The sequence below is a fragment of the Scomber japonicus genome, unplaced genomic scaffold (assembly GCF_027409825.1).
Source record: "Scomber japonicus isolate fScoJap1 unplaced genomic scaffold, fScoJap1.pri scaffold_727, whole genome shotgun sequence".
NCBI lineage: Eukaryota > Metazoa > Chordata > Actinopteri > Scombriformes > Scombridae > Scomber > Scomber japonicus.
The window spans coordinates 1-13,088 of record NW_026518777.1 but is presented as its reverse complement, the minus strand read 5'-3'; the positions used below and the strand labels follow the sequence as shown (position 1 = coordinate 13,088).

The 13,088-nt window shown below is 49.2% G+C and overlaps 1 protein-coding gene across 1 annotated transcript; it reads left to right on the top strand.

Annotated features, from left to right (window-relative positions):
• Positions 1-1,962: 1,962 nt before the first annotated feature.
• On the top strand, positions 1,963-12,563 carry LOC128354854 (bromodomain-containing protein 3-like; the record flags this gene model as incomplete). Its single annotated transcript, XM_053314995.1, is given in 9 exon segments — positions 1,963-2,164; positions 2,756-2,781; positions 5,893-6,004; positions 7,505-7,642; positions 8,137-8,293; positions 9,141-9,310; positions 9,530-9,902; positions 9,905-9,924; positions 12,296-12,563. Coding segments are annotated over 9 exon segments (1,330 nt in total), but the record flags the coding sequence as incomplete, so codon positions are not given.
• Positions 12,564-13,088: the final 525 nt, after the last annotated feature.

Genomic DNA, 13,088 nt, shown 5'->3' with positions numbered 1-13,088 from the left:
TCCTTCCCTTTCCTTTCTCCCTCCCTCGTTCCTTATTTCCTCCGTCCTTCCTTTCCTTCCTTCCATCTGTCCTTCCTCTCCTTCCTTCCTTCCTTCCTTCCTTTCCTTCCTTCCTTCCTACCTCCTCTCCTCCCTCCTTTCCTTCCCTCCTTCCTTCCTCTCCTCCTTTCTTTCCATCTTGCTCTATCCATTTTTCCTTCCCTCCTTTTCTTTTCTCCCTCCCTCCTTCCTTCTTTCCTTCACCCTTCCTCTCCTTCCTTCCTTCGCCCTTCCTCTCCTTCCTTCCTTCCTTTCTTTCCTCTTTTCCTTTCTCCTTTCTCCTCCCCTCCTTCCTTCCTTCCTTCCTTCTTTCCTTTTTCATTATTGATTATTTAAAATATCAGAGAAGTCAAAGATTCAGTTTCCTGTCAGAAAGAATTCACAATAAGAGTCTGAATCAGAGAAATTAGACTTTTATTCTGAAAGAACGGCGTCTAACTTTTATTGATCAGAGTAATCACCCTTCCATCTTCCTTCCTTCATTCCTTCCTTCCTCCCACCCTTCCATCTTCCTTCCTTCCTTCCTTCCTTCCTCCCACCCTTCCATCTTCCTTCCTTCCTCCCACCCTTCCATCTTCCTTCCTTCCTTCCTCCCACCCTTCCATCTTCCTTCCTTCCTTCCTTCCTTCCTCCCACCCTTCCATCTTCCTTCCTTCCTTCTTTCCTTCCTCCCACCCTTCCATCTTCCTTCCTTCCTTCCTTCCTTCCTCCCACCCTTCCATCTTCCTTCCTTCCTTCTTTCCTTCCTCCCACCCTTCCATCTTCCTTCCTTCCTTCTTTCCTTCCTCCCACCCTTCCATCTTCCTTCCTTCCTGTCTTTCTTTTCCCTCCCTTCCTTCCTTCCTTCCTTCTTTCCTTCCTCCCACCCTTCCATCTTCCTTCCTTCCTTCCTCCCACCCTTCCATCTTCCTTCCTTCCTTCTTTCCTTCCTCCCACCCTTCCATCTTCCTTCCTTCCTTCCTTCCTCCTCCCACCCTTCCATCTTCCTTCCTTCCTGTCTTTTTTTTCTTACCTTCCTTCCTTCTTTCCTTCCATCTTCCTTCCTTCCTTCCTCCCACCCTTCCATCTTCCTTCCTTCCTTCCTTCCTTCCTTCCTTCCTTCCTCTTACCCTTCCATCTTCCTTCCTTCCTTCCTTCCTCCCACCCTTCCATCTTCCTTCCTTCCTTCCTTCCTTCCTTCCTCCCACCCTTCCATCTTCCTTCCTTCCTTCCTTCCTTCCTCCCACCCTTCCATCTTCCTTCCTTTCTGTCTTTTTCCTTCCTTCCTTCCTTCCTTCCTTCCTTCCATCTGTCCTTCTTCCCACCCTTCCATCTTCCTTCCTTCCTTCCTGTCTTTTTTTCCTTCCTTCCTTCCATCTGTCCGTCCTTCCTGTCTTTTTTCCTTCCTTCCTTCCATCTGTCCTTCCTTCCTGTCTTTTTTCCTTCCTTCCATCTTCCTTCCTTCCTTGCTGACTTTTTTTCTTACCTTCCTTCCTCCCTCCCACCCTTCCATCTTCCTTCCTTCCTTCCATCCATCTTCCTTCCTCCCACCCTTCCATCTTCCTTCCTTCCTTCCTTCCTTCCATCTTCCTTCCTTCCTTCCTTCCATCTTCCTTCCTTCCTTCCTTCCTTCCTCCCACCCTTCCATCTTCCTTCCTGTCTCTTTTTCTTTCCTTCCTTCCTTCCATCTGTCCTTGCTCCCACCCTTCCATCTTCCTTCCTCCCACCCTTCCATCTTCCTTCCTTCCTGTCTTTTTTTCCTTCTTTCCTTCCTTCCTTCCTTCCTTCCTTCCCTCCATGTATTGATCAGTCTCTCTCTCTCTCTGTGTGTTGCAGGTCGTGAGATGGGAGTTTGTCTCCTCGGGGGAAACATCGAGCTGAACGATCAACACCAACGACACCTGAACTGAACACACACTAACACACACACACACACACACACACACACACACACACACACACACACACACACACACACACACACACCCTCACACACCAGAGAGGAGTCGGTTAGGTTTTTTTTCACCTTCAGGTCAGACACTGCGTCCCACGGTGCATTGCTGCGTCACCGTCGTCCACCATGTCGGACGCCCCCGAGGCTGCACCCCCCAGCCCCCCCCAGCTCACCAACCCGCCCCCCCCTGAGGTCACCAACCCCCACCAAGCCCGGCAGGTACGACAATCCTTCCTTCCTTTCCTTCCTTCCTTCCTTCCTTCCTTCCTTCCTTTCCTTCCTTTCCTTCCTTCCTTCCTCCTTTACCCCCCCCCAGCCCCCCCCAGCTCACCAACCCGCCCCCCCCTGAGGTCACCAACCCCACCAAACCCGGCAGGTACGACCATCCTTCCTTTCCTTCCTTCCTTCCTCCTCTCCTCCCTCCTTTCCCCCCCCTGAGGTCACCAACCCCACCAAGCCCGGCAGGTACGACCATCCTTCCTTTCCTTCCTTCCTTCCTTCCTCCTCTCCTCCCTCCTTTACCCCCAGCCCCCCCCTGAGGTCACCAACCCCACCAAGCCCGGCAGGTACGACCATCCTTCCTTTCCTTCCTTCCTTCCTCCTCTCCTCCCTCCTTTACTCCCAGCCCCCCCCCAGCTCACCAACCCGACCCCCTGAGGTCACCAACCCCACCAAACCCGGCAGGGTACGACCATCCTTCCTTCCTTCCTTTCCTTCCTTCCTTTCCTTCCTTTCCTTCCTTCCTCCCTCCTCTCCTCTCCTCCTTTCCTTTCCCCCCCTGAGGTCACCAACCCCACCAAACCCGGCAGGTACGACCATCCTTCCTTTCCTTCCTTTCCTTCCTTCCTTCCTCCTCTCCTCCCTCCTTTCCCCCCCCTGAGGTCACCAACCCCACCAAGCCCGGCAGGTACGACCATCCTTCCTTTCCTTCCTTCCTTCCTTCCTCCTCTCCTCCCTCCTTTACCCCCAGCCCCCCCCTGAGGTCACCAACCCCACCAAGCCCGGCAGGTACGACCATCCTTCCTTTCCTTCCTTCCTTCCTCCTCTCCTCCCTCCTTTACTCCCAGCCCCCCCCCAGCTCACCAACCCGACCCCCTGAGGTCACCAACCCCACCAAACCCGGCAGGTACGACCATCCATCCTTCCTTCCTTCCTTTCCTTCCTTCCTTCCTCCTCTCCTCCCTCCTTTACCCCCCCCCCCCCCCCAGACCCCCCCAGCTCACCAACCCGCCCCCCCCTGAGGTCACCAACCCCACCAAGCCCGGCAGGTACGACCATCCTTCCTTCCTTCCTTTCCTTCCTTCCTTCCTCCTCTCCTCCCTCCTTTACCCCCCCCCCGAGGTCACCAACCCCACCAAGCCCGGCAGGTACGACAATCCTTCCTTCCTTCCTTTCCTTCCTTCCTTCCTCCTCTCCTCCCTCCTTTACCCCCCCCCCCCCCCCCAGCCCCCCCCAGCTCACCAACCCCGCCCCCCCCTGAGGTCACCAACCCCACCAAGCCCGGCAGGTACGACCATCCTTCCTTCCTTCCTTTCCTTCCTTCCTTCCTCCTCTCCTCCCTCCTTTACTCCCCACCCCCCAGCCCCCCCCAGCTCACCAACCCCACCAAGCCCGGCAGGTACGACCATCCTTCCTTCCTTCCTTCCTTCCTTCCTCCTCTCCTCCCTCCTTTACTCCCCCCCCAGCCCCCCCCAGCTCACCAACCCGCCCCCCCCCTGAGGTCACCAACCCCACCAAGCCCGGCAGGTACGACCATCCTTCCTTCCTTCCTTCCTTCCTTCCTCCTCTCCTCCCTCCTTTACTCCCCCCCAGCCCCCCCCAGCTCACCAACCCGCCCCCCCCTGAGGTCACCAAGCCCGGCAGGTACGACCATCCTTCCTTCCTTCCTTTCCTTCCTTCCTTCCTCCTCTCCTCCCTCCTTTACCCCCCCCCAGCTCACCAACCCGCCCCCCCCCTGAGGTCACCAACCCCACCAAGCCCGGCAGGTACGACCATCCTTCCTTCCTTCCTTTCCTTTCCTTCCTTCCTTCCTTCCTTCCTCCTCTCCTCCCTCCTTTACCCCCAGCCCCCCCCCCCCAGCTCACCAACCCGCCCCCCCCTGAGGTCACCAACCCCACCAAGCCCGGCAGGTACGACCATCCTTCCTTCCTTCCTTCCTTCCTTCCTTCCTTTCCTTCCTTCCTTCCTCCTCTCCTCCCTCCTTTACGCCCCCCAGCCCCCCCCAGCTCACCAACCCGCCCCCCCCTGAGGTCACCAACCCCACCAAGCCCGGCAGGTACGGACCATCCTTCCTTTCCTTCCTTCCCTTCCTTCCTTCCTCCTCTCCTCCCTCCTTTACTCCCCCCCCCAGCCCCCCCCCAGCTCACCAACCCCCACCAAGCCCGGCAGGTACGACCATCCTTCCTTTCCTTCCTTTCCTTCCTTCCTTCCTCCTCTCCTCCCTCCTTTAACTCCCCCCCCCCAGCCCCCCCCAGCTCACCAACCCGCCCCCCCCCTGAGGTCACCAACCCCACCAAGCCCGGCAGGTACGACCATCCTTCCTTTCCTTCCTTCCTTCCTCCTCTCCTCCCTCCTTTACTCCCCCCCCCCCCCCCAGCCCCCCCCCAGCTCACCAACCCGCCCCCCCCCCTGAGGTCACCAACCCCACCAAGCCCGGCAGGTACAACCCTCACCCGCTCTCTGAAGAGAAACGTCCAAGAAATGCAGCAAGTTAAAAAAAATAGTTTTAACCTTCCTGTCATCCTCCTCTGTTTCGACTGTTCCTTCCTTCCTTCCTTCCTTCCTTCCTTCCTTCCTTCCTTCCTCCCTCCCTCCCTCCCTCCCTCCTTCCTTTGTTCCTTCCTTCCTCCCTCCTTTCCTTCCCTCCTTCCTTCCTCTTTTCCTTTCTCCCTCCCTCCTACTTTCCTTCTTTCCTTCTTTCCTTCTTTCCTTCCTCTCTCCTTTCCTTCCATCTTTCCTTCCCTCCTTCTTTCTTTCCTTTCTTCCTCCCTCCTTCCTTCCTCTTTTCCTTTCTCCCTCCTCCTACCTTCCTTCCTTCTTTCCTCCCTACCTTCCCTCCTTCCTTCCTCTTTTCCTTTCTCTCTCCCTCCTACTTTCCGTCGTTCCTCCTTTTCCTTCTTTCCTTCTTTCCTTCCTCTCTCCTTTCCTTCCATCTTTCCTTCCCTCCTTCTTTCTTTCCTTTCTTCCTCCCTCCTTCCTTCCTCTTTTCTTTTCTCCCTCCCTCCTACCTTCCTTCCTTCCTTCCCTCCTTCCTTCCTCTTTTCCTTTCTCCCTCCTTCCTTCCTTCGCCCTTCCTTTCCTTTTCTTCCTCCCTCCTTTCCTTCCATCTTCCTCTTTTCCTTTCCTTCCTCTTTTCCTTCCTCCCTCCTTCTTCCCTTCCCTCTTCTCCCTCTCTCCTACCTTCCTTTCCTTCCTTTCCTTCTTTCCTTCCTTCCTCCCTTCCTTCCTTGACTCGAGGACAACAGGAGGGTTAATTATCGTGATTATGATCCGCAGTTCTGGTGTGATATTTTACCGTGTGTGTGTGTGTCTCTCTGTCTCTCTCTGTGTGTGTGTGTGTGTGTGTGTGTGTGTGTGTGTGTGTGTGTGTGTGTCTCTCTCTGTGTGTGTGTCTCTCTGTCTCTGTGTGTGTGTGTGTGTGTGTCTCTCTGTCCCTCTCTGTGTGTGTGTGTGTGTGTGTGTGTGTGTCTCTGTGTGTGTCTCTGTGTGTGTGTGTGTGTCTCTCTGTGTGTGTGTGTGTGTGTGTGTGTGTGTGTGTGTCTCTCTGTGTGTGTGTGTGTGTGTGTGTGTGTGTGTGTGTGTGTGTGTGTGTGTGTGTGTGTCTCTCTGTGTGTGTGTGTGTGTGTGTGTGTGTGTGTGTCTCTGTGTGTGTGTGTGTGTGTGTGTGTGTGTGTGTGTGTGTGTGTGTGTGTCTCCTACAGGAAGACCAACCAGCTGCAGTACATGCAGAACGTGGTGGTGAAGACTCTGTGGAAGCATCAGTTCGCTTGGCCCTTCTATCAGCCGGTCGACGCCATCAAACTCTGCCTGGCGGTGAGTCGCTGCTCCGCCACAGGAAACGCATCACAGCCACTTCCTGTTGCCGCCGACACACACACACTGAACACACTGCTCAGAGACATGAAGGAGCCTTAATGATGTCAGCATTGATCAGGAATCAGTTTCAGCTGCTTTGGGTCAAATTACACACTAACAACAGGTTCAATGGAGGTAAAAGTAGGACCCCCCTCAGACCCCCCCAAACCCCCCGCCCCCCTTCTCTAGTTTGGCGTCCTCGCCTCTGCTAGCATGAGGCGCTACCTGCAGCCCGTTTAGGTTCACAGTTAGTCCAGCTCCTCCGGGATCGAGGTCTGCTGAGTCCTCCAGCAGCAGGAGGAGGAGGAGCGCTGCCTGGCTGCTGCTGACCAGACTGTCCCAAACAGACTCCATGAGGACGGGATGCCCCCCCCCCTTCCCCCTCCCCCTCCCCCAGGCAGGCGGGGACATGAGGACGTCCTCTAGTGGGACCTGGTCTGGATGCTGGAACATCAGCAGGGCTGCTTTGGTCGGGGTGGGGGGGGGGCACTGATGGTCTGGGGAGGCAGATCCTCGGAGGGTCACACAGACCTCCATAGGGCCGTTTCCCACCGCAGGAACTTCGGGGTAATTTTTACGGGGCCGTGGCCGTTGGTTCGTGTCTCCACCGCAGGAACCGCCTCCAAAGGATCTTTTACAGGGGCTAAGCGAGTCCCTGCCTCGGAGTAGGTACTCAGAACGGCCTCGAGAAACTCTTGGGTGCTGATTGGAACTTCCTCTCACTCGGCTCTCTCAGTGGAGACACAGCGGTTGACAGGGCCGAGTGAGAGGAAGGTTCCTGTAAAGTTCCTGTCCCTCAAATAGTTCCAGGAACTTCTTCAGTGGAAACGGCCCTCATGTCAGAGCCAACGGTTCTGCTGTCAGGAACCAGAACCCTCAGAGACTGTAGGACTGAACTCCTTCCACCCGTTAACACTGAGGAAGTTCCTGGTCAAATATAGGAAGTGGGACCTCGGGTAGGACTCGGGTAACATTACCCCGAAGTCCCTGCAGTGGGAACGGGGTTTATCAGTACCGCCACAGTCCAGATCCAGGTCTGAGTGCAGAACCTCCAGCCCTCGGTGGTTTTGGGTTCTCTCAGTAAAGATTTGACACTTCACACGATGCGAGATTTAAATGTTCCCTTCATTTCTTTGAGCAGCTAGCATCACAGGGGCTAGAGCGTGTAGCTGAATGCTAACGGCCTGAATGCTAACAGCCTGAATGCTAACAGCCTGGATGCTAACAGCCTGAATGCTAACAGGCTCAATGCTAACAGCCTGAGTGCTAACAGGTTTAATGCTAACAGCCTGAGTGCTAACAGGTTTAATGCTAACAGGCTGAATGCTAACAGGCTGGATGCTAACAGCCTGAATGCTAACGGGCTCAATGCTAACAGCCTGAATGCTAACAGGCTCAATGCTAACAGCCTGAATGCTAACAGCCTGAATGCTAAGCTAACCTTGTTGATGTTTGCAGGACTACCACAAAGTGATCAAGAACCCGATGGACATGGGAACCATCAAGAAACGTCTGGAGAACAATTATTACTGGAGCGCCAGCGAGGCCATGCAGGACTTCAACACCATGTTCACCAACTGCTACATCTACAACAAGGTACGCTCTTATTCTGAAAGGCCACATACTGCTACATATACAACAAGGTACGCTCTTATTCTGAAAGGCCACAAGGTACGCTCTTATTCTGAAAGGCCACTTACTGCTACATCTACAACAAGGTACGCTCTTATTCTGAAAGGCCACTTACTGCTACATCTACAACAAGGTACGCTCTTATTCTGAAGGGCCAGTCAGTGATGTTTGTATCAGTGCACATGATGAGACTCAAGTTCAGTATTGTCAGTTATTGATCAGATGTATTGATCAGTTATTGATCAGATGTATTGATCAGTTATTGATCAGATGTATTGATCAGTTATTGATCAGATGTATTGATCAGTTATTGATCAGATGTATTGATCAGTTATTGATCAGATGTATTGATCAGATGTATTGGTCAGTTATTGATCAGATGTTTTGGTCAGTTATTGATCAGATGTATTGATCAGATGTTTTGGTCAGTTATTGATCAGATGTTTTGGTCTCTGCAGCCCACAGATGACATCGTGCTGATGGCTCAGGCTCTAGAGAAAATCTTCCTGCAGAAAGTCGCTCAGATGCCTCAAGAGGAAGTAGCTCTGCTGCCGCCAGCGCCGAAAGGGAAGAACAAGAGCAAACAGCCTGCAGCTGCTACTACAGGTACTACAGGTACTACAGGTACTACTACTGCTAATACTACAAATACTAATACTGCTAATACTACAGGTACTACTACTGCTAATACTACAAATACTAATACTGCTAATACTACAGGTACTACTACTGCTAATACTACAAATACTAATACTGCTAATACTACAAATACTAATACTGCTAATACTACAGGTACTACTACTGCTAATACTACAGGTACTACAGGTACTACTACTGCTAATACTACAGGTACTACTACTGCTAATACTACAAGTACTACAGGTACTACTACTGCTAATACTACAGGTACTACTACTGCTAATACTACAGGTACTACAGGTACTACTACTGCTAATACTACAGGTACTACTACTGCTAATACTACAGGTACTACAGGTACTACTACTGCTAATACTACAGGTACTACTACTGCTAATACTACAGGTACTACAGGTACTACTACTGCTAATACTACAAGTACTACTACTGCTAATACTACAGGTACTACTACTGCTAATACTACATGTACTACAGGTACTACTACTGCTAATACTACATGTACTACAGGTACTACTACTGCTAATACTACATGTACTACAGGTACTACTACTGCTAATACTACAAGTACTGCAGTACTAATACTGCTAATACTACAGGTACTGCAGTACTAATACTGCTAATACTACAAGTACTGCAGTACTAATACTGCTAATACTACAGGTACTGCAGTACTAATACTGCTAATACTACAGGTACTGCAGTACTAATACTGCTAATACTACAGGTACTGCAGTACTAATACTGCTAATACTACAGGTACTGCAGTACTAATACTTCCTGTTCTGTGTTTTCTGTCCATCAGTGAGTCAGCAGGCCGAGTCTTCAGCCTCCCCTCCCCCCTCGTACCCCTCCCCCTCCCCCTCTCAGACGCCAGTCATCTCGACCACGCCCACACCGGTACCAGCCACGCCCCCCGTCTCTGCCCCACAGCCCCCGGCAACCATGATGCCCTCTGCACAGCCCGTCGTCAAGGTAACAGCCGTGTAGTATGTGATGGCAGCACATGACCCAAAGTATAAAATGTGACAAACACTGACTCTCCCTCCCTCTCTCTCTCTGTCTCTCTGTCTCTCTCTCTCTCTCTCTGTCTCTCTCTCTCTCTCTCTCTCCCTCTCTCTCTCTCTCTCTCCCTCTCCCTCTCTCTCCCTCTGTCTGTCTCTCTCTCTCTCTCTCTCTCTCTCTCTCTAACAGAAGAAGGGGGTGAAGAGGAAAGCCGACACCACGACTCCCACCACGTCGGCCATCTCTGCCGGTCGCGCCGACTCTCCGTCCGCTCAGGACACCAAACCGGCTAAGCTGGGCTCGTCCCGGCGCGAGGCCGCCGCACGCCCCGCCAAAACCCGCAGGGAGACAGTGGAGGAGGTGGCGGGAGGCGAGGTGGGAGGAGGCGGAGGAGGCGCAGGGGGGAGGAAGGCCGGTAAACTAGGCGAACAGATGAAACACTGCGACGCCATCCTGAAAGAGATGCTCTCCAAGAAGCACGCGGCGTACGCCTGGCCCTTCTACAAGCCGGTGGACGCGGAGGCGCTCGAGCTGCACGACTACCATGACATCATCAAACACCCATGGACCTCAGCACTGTTCGGGTAACGTGTGACATCATCAGTGTACGATAAACCAAAATATAGACACAATGTCAAAAATATCGTTATTGTACGATAAGTCAGACACGATGTCAAAAATGTCGTTATTGTACGATAAGTCGATAAATAGACACGATGACGTCAGAAATTGCGTTATTGTACGATGCATTGATTATAAAGACACAATGTCAAAAATATCGGTATTGTACGATAAGTCGGTATATAGACACAATGTCAAAAATATTGTTATTGTACGATAAGTCGGTATATAGACACAATGTCAAAAATATCATTATTGTACGATAAGTCGGTATATAGACACAATAGACACGATGTCAAAAATATCGTTATTGTACGATAAGTCGGTATATAGACACAATGTCAAAAATATCGTTATTGTACGATAAGTCGATATGTACACACAATGTCAAAATATCGTTATTGTACGATAAGTCGATATATAGACACAATGTCAAAAATATCGCTATTGTACGATAAGTCGATATGTACACACAATGTCAAAAATATCGTTATTGTACGATAAGTCGGTATATAGACACAATGTCAAAAATGTCGTTATTGTACGATAACTTGATTATAAAGACACAATGTCAAAAATATTATTGTACGATAAGTCTATATGTACACACGATGTCAAAAATATCGTTATTGTACGATAAGTTGATATGTACACACGATGTCAAAAATATCGCTATTGTACGATAAGTCGATATGTACACACGATGTCAAAAATATTGTTATTGTACGATAAGTCGATAAATAGACACAATGTCAAAATATCGTTATTGTACGATAAGTTGGTATATAGACACAATGTCAAAAATATCGGTTTTGTACGATAAGTCGATAAGTCGATATGTACACGATGTCAAAAATATCGTTATTGTACGATAAGTCGGTATATAGACACAATGTCAAAAATATCGGTATGTACGATAAGTCGGTATATAGACACAATGTCAAAAATATCGGTATTGTACGATAAGTCGGTATATAGACACAATGTCAAAAATATCGGTATTGTACGATAAGTCGGTATATAGACACAATGTCAAAAATATCGTTATTGTACGATAAGTCGTTATATAGACAAGATGTCAAAAATATCGTTATTGTACGATAAGTCGGTATATAGACAAGATGTCAAAAATATCGTTATTGTACGATAAGTCGGTATATAGACACGATGTCAAAAATATCGTTATTGTACGATAAGTCGGTATATAGACACAATGTCAAAATATCGTTATTGTACGATAAGTCGGTATATAGACACGATGTCAAAAATATCGTTATTGTACGATAAGTCGGTACATAGACACGATGTCAAAAATATCGTTATTGTACGATAAGTCGGTATATAGACACGATGTCAAAAATATCGTTATTGTATGATAAGTCGATATATATACACGATGTCAAAAATTTCGTTATTGTACGATAAGTCGATATATAGACACGATGTCAAAAATATCGTTATTGTACGATAAGTCGATATATACACACAATGTCAAAAATATCGTTATTGTACGATAAGTCGATATATACACAGTCAAAATATCGTTATTGTACGATGATGTTGATAATTGTGTTATTGTACGATAAGTTAATATATAGACACGATGTCAAAAATATCGTTATTGTACGATAAGTCGATATATACACACGATGTCAAAATATCGTTATTGTACGATAAGTCGATATATACACACGATGTCAAAAATATCGTTATTGTACGATAAGTCGGTATATAGACACAATGTCAAAAATATCGTTATTGTACGATAAGTCGATATATAGACACGATGATGTTGATAATTGCGTTATTGTACGATAAGTCGGTATATAGACACAATGTCAAAAATATCGTTATTGTACGATAAGTCGATATATAGACACGATGATGTTGATAATTGCGTTATTGTACGATAAGTCGGTATATAGACACAATGTCAAAAATATCGTTATTGTACGATAAGTCGGTATATAGACACAATGTCAAAAATATCGTTATTGTACGATAAGTTGATATATACACACAATGTTGATAATTATGCTATTATACGATAAGTCAATAATTATCATGACAGCTGTCTGCAAGTGAGAACTTTAGGACGGAGATCTGAAAGATTGACGAGTTACGTGAAGAATGAATTTGTGAATTTGCTTTAAAATAAGCTGCTGGTGTTTAAACTACGAGGTTTCTGTCCGGCTTCAGAGCAGATATGTGACCCAAAATACGACACTGATCCTTTTATAGAGCTGCAGGATTCAATGAAGCAGGATTCAATGAAGCTTCATATTCCCCTTTTTAAATATGACTGACTCATGTTTTCTGTCTCCTCTCTAACAGAAAAAGATGGATAAAGGAGAGTACAGCGATCCTCAGAGCTTTGCGACGGATGTCAGGTTAATGTTCTCCAACTGCTACAAGTACAACCCTCCAGATCACGAGGTGGTGGCCATGGCCCGCAAGCTGCAGGTACGTCAACCTCTCAGAACCTCTCAGAACCTCCCCGAACCTCCAGAACCTCCTAGAACCTCCCACTGCCATGAACACCGCTTTCTCCACCGAGCTGGAGCCAGTGCTGGTTCGGAGCTAGTGCTGGAGCCGGTGCTCAGTTGGTGCTAACCGCTAACCCGAGCACCTCTTACGAACCTGTTGCTTTTCCACCAGCAAGGAGCCACGCGATTACGTCACTGTATAACGTAGCCAGCGCGAGCCCTTTTAAGCATTTCCATGATTCACCAGCGAGAGGCAGCAACATGGCGCAAGGCAGCTAGCCTGCCGGAAACGAAGAAGACAGCTCTGGGCAAAAAATGATAAAAATAGTACTTTTAATCAACACGTTTAACCCTCTGTAAATGCCCCGCTAGTCTGCTAATAAACGTTAGCCCCGCTAGTCTGCTAATAAACGTTAGCCCCGCTAGTCTGCTAATAAACGTTAGCCCCGCTAGCCCGGCTAATAAACGTTAGCCCCGCTAGCCGGCTAATAAACGTTAGCCCCGCTAGCCGGCTAATAAACGTTAGCCCCGCTAGCCGGCTAATAAACATTAGCCTCGCTAGCCGGCTAATAAATGTTAACCCCATTAGCCGGCTAATAAACGTTAGCCCTGCTAGCTGGCTAATAATCGCTAACCCCCGC